Source organism: Myxine glutinosa, chromosome 2 (genome assembly GCF_964187855.1).
Source record: "Myxine glutinosa chromosome 2, kmMyxGlut1.1, whole genome shotgun sequence".
Classification (NCBI taxonomy): Eukaryota; Metazoa; Chordata; class Myxini; order Myxiniformes; family Myxinidae; genus Myxine; species Myxine glutinosa.
Window position 1 is genome coordinate 131,458,956 of NC_136262.1, and position 14,467 is coordinate 131,473,422.

Here is a 14,467-nt window from a genome sequence, read left to right on the forward strand (position 1 = left end):
GGTTAGATTTTTGGGAAGATCCGTATGTAGATCCAGAATAATTAGATTTTGGCGAAGATCCGGATCCAGATTCTAGAATTTTTTTGGTGATTCTTCATCATTGAGAGATGGAGCCAAAAACTATGGACAGCATGATATCTCAAAAATTGTGGACGGATTTGGATGGAACTTGATGGGCAGGTTGGGTGTGTCACAAGGATGAAATGGTTAGATTTTTGGGAAGATCCGCATGTAGATCCAGAACCGGATCCAGATTCTAGAATTTTTTTGTGATTCTTCATCATTGAGAGATGGAGCCAAAAACTATGGACAGCATGATATCTCAAAAATTGTGGACGGATTTGGATGGAACTTGGTGGACGAGTTGGTTTGGTGACGAGAACAAGCAGATTCGATTTTGGTTCAGGTCGGAATCCAGATTGGGCCTATCAGCGGATACGCAACCTAACTGTTGCGCCTGGCGGAGGTATGCTCTCTACCGAACTATTATTATATGTATTTGTGTGTAAATCCATGCTGCACAACCTGTAAATAAATAAAATAAAAACAATGCTAAATGTATTATTAATGCCACATTAGAGGAGGCTGACAGTCGCACAGGTTACTGCTCGGTTTGATTTCCCACCAAGATCTGAAATTCATTTTGAAAGCAAATTTCAGTGCAGTCACGATAATAATCTCAAAGCTGTGCCTTCCCTGCAGAAGTAATCAGTTTTTAAACTCATTTGAAAGTGGAATTTGTTCCGTCAATACATTTTGTCTGTCAGCAAAATGGATTTTCCGGCGAAAGAAATGAATTTTATGACAAGTCATGGAAACTGAATGAAAAGACCTGGGCGTTTGTGGGGGGCACTTGCAAACACAGGCAGACGTGCCAGCTTGCTCTGCAGACAAGGGAAGACCAGCGTCGTTGGGATTCGCGAACAGGTGCGTCTTTATACACGCGTTCCGGGTGACTGCGTCGATGGAATTCCTTAAAAAAGAAAATAAATAAATAAAGCTCTCTCGTCATTCTAATCCGTGCGTGCTGCGCACCATTTGTGTGAGTGACACTGAAGGTATTTTGTCTTCTCCGTATTTTCGCTCCACCCGGCATCAAATGCTCGGGACAAAGCTTGCCCCGGTATGCAAAATTCATAGGCCGCAGAGGTGACGACGAGCAAGTGGGCCATGGAGGCCCGGTGCGTAGAATCAAAACTTTTAATGACATTTCAGGTCTCCATTGAGGTGCGCTGCTGTACAGTGGATATGGTGCCTTGAACATTGCATCCTCCTCTTTGGCCCATCCCTTGGCCCCCGCCCGGCCGCCCTCCTTAATTCAGATGCCATAATGTGTGTTCAGTCAGGTTTGCCATTTCTGATGTTGAATAGGCTCTGGCACAAAGAGTCTTTTCACTCCACGAAATGATAGACTGGGAACCTTGCCCTCTCCCTTCTCCCCACCCTCCCTGCTGCCTAATCCAGCCTTTGTTTCATTTTCATTCATTGTTGGGCAGCAGCTGTCGCACTGTTTTCTTTCATTCCTTTTCCTTCTTTCTCTCTTCCTTTTTCTTTCCATTTCCCTTCACATCTTTATATTTATTGAATTCCTATTTTTTTATTTCCTTCAAGTGATCTTTACTCCTTTACTCCTTGCATTTATCGTGTTATTACTGTCTCTATCTCTCATTCTTTGCCTTTTCTCTCTTTCTCTCTCTTTTTTCTCTCTTTTTTCTCTCTCTTACTCCCTATTTTTTTTCTCTTTTTTTTCTGTCTATCTCTTACTCTCTTTTTTTCTCTCTTTTCCAATCTTCCTCTTTTTTCTTTTTTTTCTTTTCTCTCTCCCTCCCACTCTCTCTCTGCCTCCCTCTTTGCCTCTCTCTCTCCCTCTCTCTCTGCCACTCTCTCTCTCTCTCTCTCTCTCACTGCCTCTCCCTCTATCTGCCTCTCCCTCTCTCTCTCTCCCCTCTCCCCACCCGCTCTCTGCCTCTCCCTCTCTACCCCCCTCACCTCTCTCTCTCCCCACCCCTCACCTCTCTTTCTCCCCCCCCCCTCCCCTCTCTCCCTCCCCCCCCCCTCCCCTCTCTCCCTCCCCTCACCTCTCTCTCCCCCCCCCCTCCCCTCTCTCTCCCTCACCTCTCTCTCTCCCCTCCCCTCTCTCCCTCCTCCCTCTCCTCCCCCCTTTCCCTCTCTCCCCCTCTCTCTCCCCCTCTCTCTCCCCTCTCTCTCTCTCTCTCTCTCTCTCTCTCTCTCTCTCCTCTCTCTCCTCCCTCTACCCCATTCATGCTGATAAAAGCTTTGAGGCATAAACATATCATAAGAATTCAGCTTTAAGATATTTGCTTGATAACTGCCCCCTCGGGTTTGTTGTTGTCAAATCACTCTCTCTCTCTCGCTCCCTCTCCCTTTCACTCTCCCCCCTTCTTGTTCCTCCTTCTCCATTTGCACTCATGGCCAGCTGGGTGGGCAGATGGGTTTGGGAAAGAAAGGAGCAGATGGTGCTAAGCTATGTTTGAATAGCCTTCTCCATGGTTAAGTTCCCATAGGCAAAGTATAACGTACTTCTTGTGATCTGAACTTTGTGTGCATTGCTTTTATTGCTACACATTTTGATTTCTCCTGGTAACACATATGGTAATTGTGAATTTATGGTCAAACATCTATGCACTCTCATGTGAGCAGCTAATTCATGTAACTGTTATTCATCTGTGTGCTCGGTTTCATGCCGACATGTCAATGCCCTACTTGTGGCAGTCTGGTAACCACCCTCGGAAGGTGGAAATCTAATAACTGGTTTGCTGGCTCGCCGCATCAATGCGCACACTGTCCTAACTAAAACCTCACTCTGGTCATCCTTTTCATGTTTTGCTAATCCTCACCATCTGGATACTAAAATGTGCTCACGTGAAGACATGTGGCCACAGGCTGTTATTTAATTCATTACATATAAAGAGGCACACAACCAAATCTTGATTTAAGTCGGGCATTGCCTGCTTCGGTAGTTTCTACTTTCATGGTATTTGCTTTAAAATCTCAAAGTTAACTCCTAACTCAGTGGTATGGACATCTTTGTGCTTTCATGAAATGTCAGCTGCTTATTGAAGGATCATTATCAATTTACTTATATTTGCTGATGCGCGGTCTCATCCGCAGAGTTTCTCTTCAACGCCTGATGGATCCGCTGTGTTGGGATCGCCGGGCCCAGCACCAGCCGTACCCTCGCCTCAGGGCCGCCCTTGCGTACATGCTGGTTGTACCAATCCTTCAGCCCCTGGCAACGAGTGGGAAAACGAGTACTGCAACAGTGAATGTGATGTTAGCCACTGCAGGTAGACACTTGGAACATTGCATTCACTCCTTAATACCACTAAGTTAGCTTGCTCCTGTACCTGCATACAAAGTCCAAGCAAATCTGAAAAAAGATGTATTTTTTTTCACATTTTATACTTGTTTATTGTACTTTTATTTCTCAATATGAGTCAATATTTACAGAGCACAGTTTTCACAGATCTCTGCCCTTCACAGAGACTCCTTTGTGACGTGGGTAGCTGGCCGTAGCCAAGGCAGCACCGCCCCTGTGAAGTGAACTAACGTCAATGCAACGGAAGAGTTGGGAGAAGAGGACAAACCCCAGGAGTCAGAACTGGACCTGATTAACAGTATTATCCCAGAAGGAATATGCTGAGATGGGCAGGCCACGTGTTTCACAAAGTTAACAGGCCTTGCCCAGCCTTACCAAACCACTATCATAATTTCAAGCACTTCCCTGCCAGATGCTGCCAATTCCTCTTATTTTGGTGTCCTCTGTTGCGTTATACACCCGCATCTTCATTGGTTATGGTATCGACTCTTATTTTCCCAACTGCCAGTTTCATTGCCTTTGCTTTACTTTCCGCACCTCCATGTTGGACGTAGAGAAACCCTACACTTGTTATTACGAACTGTGTATCTTCCCATTGTTTGAAGCTTTTTGAGCTATCGTAAGGTTTCTTTTCTCCCCATTTGGTTCAAGTTACATAGCTGCTGTGTATAAAATTATAAGATCTTTGTACAGAGAAGACCTCTTCTTTTTAGCAGGTGAGTTGAAGATGAGGTAGCTAACCGTAGCCAGAGAAAACTGATTGGTTAGAAAGTCAGGATCGAAGGAAAAGTGTATCTATAAATATCAAAAATTTTAAAGTTTAATTGATATTTTTTAGCAAAATTATACATTTCCGGATCATGACCTCTGACTGCTGTGTTTAACTAAGCTGCTTAAAATAATTGATTGCTTTTGGCCCTCTCTTTGGCTTGTGGATACACACATTTGCCAATTTTCAACTTGATTCTATCCTTCATTCATAATGCCGCAAACTCTTTTTATCGATCCCGTCTTGGCTGTGCATGTAATCAGGAATAGAAAAAGACCAGTGTCAGACGAGGCCGAAGTGCTTGTCTAATATATAATTGTCAACGACTCTGTTCTTTTGGTCCACAAAGCCTTGTTTTGCAGCGGAAACCTTCATGTATATCCCGTTATTCAACGTCATCTTTTCGCTCTCATGGAGTGGCTAGCAAAAAATTTTGTTTAATCGAAGCTCTCGACGCCATAACGTGCTTCTGTTTCATCTTTGTGGTAAGGTAATTGCCAGTCAGGCTTCCCGTTTAGCTCTGTTCACACAAAAGGGGAGATGGCCGTGGATATAGATGGCGGTGTGAGGTTTACGGCCCTAAATGCACTGGCCCGTAGGATCGGTTCCATGGAAGCCACTTTAGGGGGTTTCCCGGTATGTTCTGGAACAAATAAGGGGTGAGGTTCACCGAAAAGAAAGGAAAATGGCAAAACAAAAAAAAATGGAAGAAGAAGAGAAAGCACTTGTATTGGAAAAAGTGGAAAAATGTAAACTTTCTTGGAAAGTAAATAATAGTTTGGAGAACATATGGTCTGTCTGGAAGTGTTACGCTGAACAGAGTGATTTGTACAGTCCAAAACTAGCTTTTTAACTCTTTAAACCACAATTATTCTGCTACCAAAAAGTGGGAACATTTAAATTTTGTATGCTGTATTAAATAAATTAAAATAGATCTTTTGTATGTCGTGTGTAGAAAAACCTGCCAGGTTATCAATAGTGAACCGTGCATTCAATGCCAAATCACTGTTATGGCCGCTCAGACTATATATAGATTTTTAGGGATACTATGGCAGGCTCAGAGCAGCCTTAAAGCATTTAATGGAATAATAAGATGTAATAAATTAAATGTTTTGTGTTTATTTAATTTTTGTATTGAATTTACTGTTGTATTTAAAAATGTAATTATTGGAGGAAAAACCATTGAAGAAAAACGACCATTTCTTGTGATCATTTGCTTTTTTGTAGTGTTGAGAGTGCTGTTGTTATAATGTTTCTTTTTCCCCCCCAATCGCTGTTTTATTCATTTGTCTGCCAACAAATAAACTGAGACTTCACTGACATGCAGAAATGTTCAACATTCGACGTGAATTTAGACACCAGTAGATTCTGAGTCAACATGAGTTCTTGAGATGCTTATGACGTACTTTACTTACATTTGCAGACTTCGTAACTTATATAGTTCTCAATCCCAACATCCCAACGCACCACCGTTTATTGCCAACACCCAATGATTCCCCTTTTTGGTGTTTCACCAATAATGTATTCGGCAGTGGTGAAATTTTTTTGTGGGTCCAGTGTTATTTTGCAGGTCTGTGCCGCCCACCCTTGCTGGAGGGTATTTTTTGAGATCTGAGTCAGTCCACGATGAAGGTTACGCTGCGACCGATACGTCAGGATTTTTCAGCATTTGAAAAAAAGCTCAAGTTGGTCGTGCATTTTTCTTTTCTGCTGAATTTCTGTGAACATCTTGCATTTAATTTCACTGCAACATGATATATAAGCAACTTAGTAAGATTTGGGGGCTGACAGGATGGCCGAGATGATGATGATGATGATGATGATGCACATGATGATGATGATGATCATGATGATGATGATCATGATGATGATGATCATGATGATGATGCACATGCACATGCACATGCACATGATGATGCACATGATGCACACTCATTTCTAATCCGTCTAGCCTCGGTTTGAATCTCGGCCCAGCTATAAACTGTCATCCCTGTGATTCACAGGCGGGGTGATTCATCAATGTGTGTGTCATCACATCCCTTGGATGGATATTAATTAAACTGGGTGTCTCATCTGCCAGCATTAGTAGGTGTACGTTAAAGACCCCCACGGTGTCCTTCGCGGAGAGTAGGCAAGCCATCGCCAGCACAATTCCTGCCCCTAATTACAGCTGTGAAGGCAATGGCCCACCACCCTGTATAACCCTTGCTCAAGAACCTGCTTTAGTGGCACCAACGCTCTCTGAAGAGTACGGTACGTCAGAGAGAGAGAGAGAGTAAGAATTTTATGAACATGCTAGTGCCTTCATGTACCTTTCTGGTTCCTCTCCGAACACTCTCACGCTCTCGGGCAATTTCCTTCAGGGGGACCTATTGTGCAAGCCTGAGTGCCATGGGAAAGTTGGTGCAGGCCAATCACTACCCAAAACCTCATGTTCTTCAGCATTCGCAATCTTTATCCAGAATCCAAGCTGTCTGGTTTTGGTTGTCTCTTTAGGTTAAGAAAATTCTCCCTGAGGCCCGGAGGTTTCCCGCTCTTCTTTTAGACGGTGCAGAATTATTTCATGTTTTTGGTGCTGGTTTGATGGATTTTTTAAAATTTAATTATCTCGACTACTCATTATATTGTTACAGATCGCGGTTTAGATGTTATGATGACCGAGCGGTGGTGTATGACCGCGACCTAACAGGATCCCTGACTCACACGATTCACCCAGAACTTTGGCCGTATCGCACCACAGCTGCCCAATCTGGGAAAAGACTGAAACGACGAAATGCAAGAGGAAAAGGAATAAAACGAATAGACGGACAGAAGAGTAATTTGATTTATTATTTACACAAGCAAAAAGGAGCAATCAAGGTTTATTTACAACACATAAGACGCAGGTGACACAGTGCAAATTTTAGCTTACCTACAGACTTAATTAAATACCCAGGGACAGAACAAACAAAACAAACTCACGTATACAAGAAGGGTGGAAAGGCAGGAGGTGGATGGCTGGAGGGAGAGGAAAGGTCCAAGGGGGTCTTGCAGCTCAACCGGCGCGTTTAGCAGCCGCCGTTCCTTTTCGGCCCTGCTCCAAACCGCCGTTCAGGCCCCCTTTGGCTGTTGGGTGTTCTTGCTGCTGCGGCCTCCGTCCGCTGCGTTCCCAGGACTTGTCTGACTCGTTGGTCCAAACCCTCAACTTTTTCTTGGTCCCTCACTCTTTACCACCGACTCCTCACCGCAACCAACACAACCACTTGACCACCACCTCTACTGACTGACTCTTCACCACTCTGCACTTGACGATCGACTCCCAACCAACTCAGACCAACTCAAAGTGCATCTCTCTTGGGAACACCCCCGCCGTGGGTTATATAGGCCCCGCCCCTCAACCTTTGCGAACCTCCCCCAAACGTTCTCTCCCCGCCCTCTCAAGCCAAACCCCTTGTTCATGGTTGGTCGAGTGGGGCTGGATCACTCCTCCCCTCTCTGACGAGGTGGGGACCCGCCTTTCTTCCCCAACCCAAGCACATGGTCAATGGCGGTTATTGGAGGGGAGGTGATTGAGAATCGAGGGCTCAGCAATGACGAGAGGGGATGTAATATGGAAATGGAGGTTTTGGGGATGGGAAGGAAAGGGGATCTATTCTCTTTCACTGGTGCAATGGAGTACTTCAATTAATGGGAGACACAGCCTTACCCTAAAACACAGAATAAGAGATAACTATCAACAGGGGTATTCTATTATTTGGCTGATGTGTATGCTTGTGGACTAATTATGGGATGCCCTTTCACCTTTACACAGCTCCGGAGGTAGGGAGGCGCAGAATAACCAATAATAATAATAATACACAATCAAAAAAAATACAGTCCTCATCTCCACAACACTGCACCCTCCTCCTCTTAGGCACGTCCCGGGCCTACAACTTTTATTTTTAGTGTGACACGTAGGTGTAGTTCCCTCTATTTTTAACCTGACCCTGAGTGCGACAGTTTTAAAACATAAATAAATGTGTCCCGCTGCTCCATTGCACCCTGCCTAACAGACTTACGCCCACAGTTAACCGAATCGCGGAATGGTCTTCAAACTATACACTGACGGTGGGAAGCATTATTTACACTTGACGCTACTTTTATTTACAAGACTAACCCAGGACCTGTGATTGTTCTTTCTGGGGGGGAGACAGTCTGCTCTGCATCGACGCACCATGAACGCACCCAAAAACGCACCAATACAAGCACCCAAGCACCAATCGGTGCAGTCACCATTGTTCATCAATAAAAATAAACCAACAACCCCTAACCCTGCAGGTAATCTCTTGCTCTTCGGCTCCCTCTGCTGGTTATTATTATTTTCCTGGTGTTGTCATCTTCCCTTGCTGGCGGCCTATTTGCAATAAAAGAATGCACCTAACGTGTCCGTTTTTATTTTATTTATGGCCCACAGGGGCCGACTACGTGTGGTTCACCTGTGGGGCATCGGTGCCCTGTGGCCAAGGTCCGCCAGCAAGATTTCGGGCCCTCATGGCCGGTTCCAGCAGAGGGGCCATGCCCCAACCCATGGGGTCCATAAGTGGTGCTCGGCCACAGACATGTGGTCCATAATGTGGTGCATCAATGCAGACAGCTGGTTCTGGGAATTTCGGGCGCACAATGGCCGACCCACGCACGCTCCCCTCGGCACCCAGTGGCGCACAGGTCATGTGGGAGACAAAAGGGGAAAGACAATTGAGCGAGGGGTAAGGTCACAAGGGTACACATCAATAAGGCAATGCAAGGCGAAATGCGTACTAAGGGCGAAGTGAGAAAGCTCGTCCCTACCGTACGTCACCCCCCTGTCACCTACCCTACCCTTGCCCTTACCCCATATGTACAAAAATCTACACATTTACAAATTCGTCACTACTGTCACGTCTTCCCCATATTTCCCCTATACCAAATTCGTCTCCACAATCCCTCTACTTCAAAATTTGCCATCACCAAATTCATCATCAATCCTCATAAGGAGGCAGAGATGGAACATCAAAGCACAATGTCACACCCACGTCATGATGCGTCTCACAATCCAAACATTTGCACAGTAAAAAATAATTAAACATGGCATGGTGCGGAGTACCTGTCACCTCAGGTGAGTGGATGCAGATGGTGCGAGGAGACTTCATCCTAACTACTTTCTAAATGACATTAACACACTTTACACTACCCGGGGTCTCTCCCTGCCAATCCATTGGCCAACTTACACTATGGGTTCTAAAAACCAATTCCCATTGACCAAACTGTGGTGCTTCTCAATTTGGGGTCTCACTCCCCCGATTCATCTCCCGGTGCCTCGCACAATTTCTGGGCTGCGACGTGTAGCTCTCCCAGCAGGTCTACCCACCTGCACACCTCCACCACTGCAGTTGCCACCCGAGCTTACCTAGCTCCTCACCCTAACCTAACTAACTGGGGCAGGCCCTCTCCTGGCTCTGTCACCCCCTGGTGCCCTCTGGCACTGGGCTACCCGGGTCCGTCCTCCGGATCCTCGGGCCCCATCCACAACAACTACTACCGGCTCCCAGAGCCCACCTGCGGCCTCACCTGGCCGACATCCTCACAGTGGTGGAGTGCCCAACCAACTACACACACTAACAGGCTACACGCCCAGCCATTTCCACAACACTAATGCACCCATCCAAAGACCATTCTTTCACCCGCACCACAGATGCCAATATCCAACCACAATTTACCTGTACCCTCTACCTAACACTTACACTACCCGCCCCGGGTATCCGTGATGGGGGTCCACTCTTCCCCCATTCACACCTTCGCACCATCCACTCCACTCCACAATTTCCACCATACCCACTCCACGACCATCCATTCCAATACTCCATACCATTTATTCCATACAACCATTTATTTCACACAACCATTCTCCATTCACCTGTTGTTGCACACCTGTGCAATCACACCTGGTGCCACCTGCACCCTCCTCCTCTTCCTGGACCATTTGGTCAACACAACACGCAATCACCATTACTCCCTCATACACTGCTCCACACACCTGTTCAGTTGCACACCTGTGCAATCACACCTGTTCAATCACACCTGTCCAATCCTCACCTGTTCAATCCTCACACACACGGCATCATCTCAGCTAACTACTCCCCTCTGAAACTTGCGCTTCCCAGTCGTCCCTTTAAACTATTGCGCTCCCTCGTCATTATTATCCACACTAATCTACCTGCGTCCCCACTACAGGTATCCTTGTCACTAACTAACCTTAACGTTACCTAATGTCATCTTCGCTAGATCCCTACAATATAACCTAACCCACCCGGGCTAGTTTTCACTGCCATACACCCCATAATCTATTGCGCATTTGCCCCACGTCTGTGAGGGATGGTGGATTTGCCATCCCACCACATCGGGGGTCTCTCACTATCAATTTTGTTCGTCCAGATTCCAACCAATTCAAAAATTTTCCATTTACTGCCAATTCTACCCACTATTATAAATTTCGTATTAAATCACTATCACTATCATCATCACAGTCCGCTATACCCTAGCCTCGGTGCGTCGTGACATCATTAAACTCGGCTTCGTAAAGCCGAGCAATGAATTCGGGTGGTTTGGTCGCCTGCAGGTTGAGTCCGTCCGGCTTTCGGTTCAAGGGAGGTGGTTTGGTTGGACCGAGGCTCCACGCACCATCTCGGCGCGGCACCTTGCGGTCCCGGGCCCGATGGCTCAATCTCCCCCGGTCGGAACCCCGTCCCCACGAGGGGGCACCGTTCCGCTTCCTCCCACTCGCCCTTGAACCGGACCGGTCGCCTGGCCCGACAAGGCCCGGACTCGACCGTGCGGGGCGGGGCCAAGCCCGAATCGGCAACGACGCTTCGAAGAGAAGCGACGCAGCTTCGATCCACGCCGGGCCCTGCATCCAACAAAGGGCTCCTCGCACCGAGTGCTCGCATCGGCTATCCGTCGCTCTAACCACTAACCCGGTTACCGTCGATGCTTTACTTGCATGCTTACAAGCATACGCTACCCCTTTCACCCTCACAAAACCTGGCGTTCCAACGCCGTCCGTACATTCCACCAACGCTCTCCCTGTTACACACCACACCTCTCGCGCACACTCTTGCGCACACTTTGGTCCACACCTCTCCTCCGTTACGTCCTCCGTAACACTCACCATGGGCGTGCACTCTTGCGTCCACCCACTAACGCGCTCAGATGGGCTCTCCCACACCCGCGCCACAACCAACTCAGGTGTGCTTCCTCGCACACGTTCCACCACCACCTTACTCTCCGTGTCACACTTCGTACACCCCGACGTGCATTCTCGCTCGCACTTGGTTTCACACTCGCGCTCCGATGTGCCCTCTCGCACCTGTGCCATCACCAACTCATTATTCGTGTCACACTCCGTACACCCCGACGTGCATTCTCGCTCGCACTCGGTTTCACTCCCACACTTTATAGCACACCCACTCGCCGACGCACACTTTTTTCTCCCACGCGTACCATTTCCACTCACACGGGACCCTTCACCAACGCCCGGATGCTGCCTCGATCCCAAGCGCGCGACAATTCTTTTGTCGCTAAACATCCTCTTACAAAATCTCCCAGCACAATACACAACAGCACGACTCACCTGGGGGATCCTTTTTCCTCCCTGCACCAAAACCTGCAAATCTTTATACGGATTAGCAAGTACGGCATCAGGATGTGCATTTAGACTTTGAGCAATTTCCATTCCTTCCTCCGATTGTTGCTCTTTTAACTTTAAGTCCCCGGTCTCTCCAATTTCAACTATACCCATAATTTCTTTGTTCACCTCGACGACCGTTGGCTTTAATAAAATTCCCTCTACCTCATCGGTCGCCGGCTTTTCCAAACCCCGGGTTGCGATTTCTACCCCGGTCATTGTACCCGCGCTTTCCTCCGCTTCGCTCAACCAGCGCTTTTCGACTCGCGTTACCTCCTCATGCACCCCTGGGACCCTTTCACCCAACTTGCGGTCTCTGTCCCTCTGCTCCCTTTTCTCCCTATTGGCCCTCATTCCGTTTATTGTTGCTTCAATTTGCTCACTCCGAGCATCCATTTTTGCCATCAATTGGTCCATAAAAAATCGCATGTACCCTGGTATCTCCGGCTCGGCTGCCGCGACCACGTGCGCAGCGCAATTTGGTGCTGCTTCGGTCACGGGCGCGGCAAAATTTGGTGCCGCTACACCCACGTGCGCGAGGACGCCATCTTGTGCGTCTGATACTCCCTCAACCGCCTCCTCATTGCTCCCCTCCATTTGATCCTGGGTTACTCCTAACCCCTCCTCTAGCTCACCCACCGGCATTCGATCGCCTTGACCAGCCATGGCGCGATTTCAAAATTCGGGTTTTATAAAACAAAACAAATTTCGGCCGCTCCAAATTTTGACCAAATTTTTTCTAGATGTTTTTTTTAAAAAAAATTTGGTTCAGGCCCCGAATCTCACTCCCAGACACCAATTGTTACTTAATAACACAATTGGTGTTCCAAAATTTGGGCCTAACAAATTTAGTCCCAGGTCCGAATCCCACTCCTGACACCAATTGTTACAGATCGCGGTTTAGATGTTATGATGACCGAGCGGTGGTGTATGACCGCGACCTAACAGGATCCCTGACTCACCCGATTCACCCAGAACTTTGGCCGTATCGCACCACAGCTGCCCAATCTGGGAAAAGACTGAAACGACGAAATGCAAGAGGAAAAGGAATAAAACGAATAGACGGACAGAAGAGTAATTTGATTTATTATTTACACAAGCAAAAAGGAGCAATCAAGGTTTATTTACAACACATAAGACGCAGGTGACACAGTGCAAATTTTAGCTTACCTACAGACTTAATTAAATACCCAGGGACAGAACAAACAAAACAAACTCACGTATACAAGAAGGGTGGAAAGGCAGGAGGTGGATGGCTGGAGGGAGAGGAAAGGTCCAAGGGGGTCTTGCAGCTCAACCGGCGCGTTTAGCAGCCGCCGTTCCTTTTCGGCCCTGCTCCAAACCGCCGTTCAGGCCCCCTTTGGCTGTTGGGTGTTCTTGCTGCTGCGGCCTCCGTCCGCTGCGTTCCCAGGACTTGTCTGACTCGTTGGTCCAAACCCTCAACTCTTTCTTGGTCCCTCACTCTTTACCACCGACTCCTCACCGCAACCAACGCAACCACTTGACCACCACCTCTACTGACTGACTCTTCACCACTCTGCACTTGACGACCGACTCCCAACCAACTCAGACCAACTCAAAGTGCATCTCTCTTGGGAACACCCCCGCCGTGGGTTATATAGGCCCCGCCCCTCAACCTTTGCGAACCTCCCCCAAACGTTCTCTCCCCGCCCTCTCAAGCCAAACCCCTTGTTCATGGTTGGTCGAGTGGGGCTGGATCACTCCTCCCCTCTCTGACGAGGTGGGGACCCGCCTTTCTTCCCCAACCCAAGCACATGGTCAATGGCGGTTATTGGAGGGGAGGTGATTGGGAATCGAGGGCTCAGCAATGACGAGAGGGGATGTAATATGGAAATGGAGGTTTTGGGGATGGGAAGGAAAGGGAGATTTTGGGGATGGGAAGGAAAGGGGATCTATTCTCTTTCACTGGTGCAATGGAGTACTTCAATTAATGGGAGACACAGCCTTACCCTAAAACACAGAATAAGAGATAACTATCAACAGGGGTATTCTATTATTTGGCTGATGTGTATGCTTGTGGACTAATTATGGGATGCCCTTTCACCTTTACACAGCTCCGGAGGTAGGGAGGCGCAGAATAACCAATAATAATAATAATACACAATCAAAAAAAATACAGTCCTCATCTCCGCAACAATATACTTCAGTGTTAACTTATTAACTCAACTGGACTATGTCCAGTTGGGTTTTTGTCGACACCCAGTGTCCGTCGTCTGTCTGTCTGTCTGTCTGTCTGTCGTCTGTAAACAATTCGACGTCTACGCTCTAAAAGTCACAAATATTGATTAAATTTGATGAAACTTGTTATGCAGCATCTTTAAGACATAAACGAGTTTGGGATTGCATTTGGGCGTTGTACGCCCAAAAATGGGCGTGGCTGGGCGGCCATATTGAAAATCCATTTTTGTCATATATTTTTAGCACATGTAAACTATATAGTTTGTGGTTCTATTATGCATATTCTAACCATATTGATATAGACCAGTTGAGTTCAGGTTCCCTGGAACCTCAAGTTTTTATACTGCAGTTGGTCACTAAAAATGCTGTTTATTGTACCAAATTGCACGTTCGGTATACTGAGATTCTACTGTATGTATTTTCCCTTGACTGCGATTGCATATTCATAAGATATTGGAAATGTATTATCAGCATCTAAGTG

The 14,467-nt window shown here is 47.0% G+C and overlaps 1 protein-coding gene across 4 annotated transcripts in view; it reads left to right on the forward strand.

Annotated features, from left to right (window-relative positions):
* LOC137421248 (TOX high mobility group box family member 3) overlaps window positions 1–5,429 on the forward strand; it is a 231,009-nt gene extending 225,580 nt beyond the window's left edge. For all 4 annotated transcript variants that reach the window (XM_078771666.1, XM_068107118.2, XM_068107119.2 and 1 more), the window contains 2 exons: window positions 3,133–3,308; window positions 3,505–5,429. In XM_078771666.1, coding sequence (XP_078627792.1) covers window positions 3,133–3,308; window positions 3,505–3,565 — 237 coding nt within the window. In that variant the 3' untranslated portion in view covers window positions 3,566–5,429. The remainder of the gene's footprint in view (window positions 1–3,132; window positions 3,309–3,504) is intronic.
* The last annotated feature ends 9,038 nt before the right edge of the window (window positions 5,430–14,467 follow it).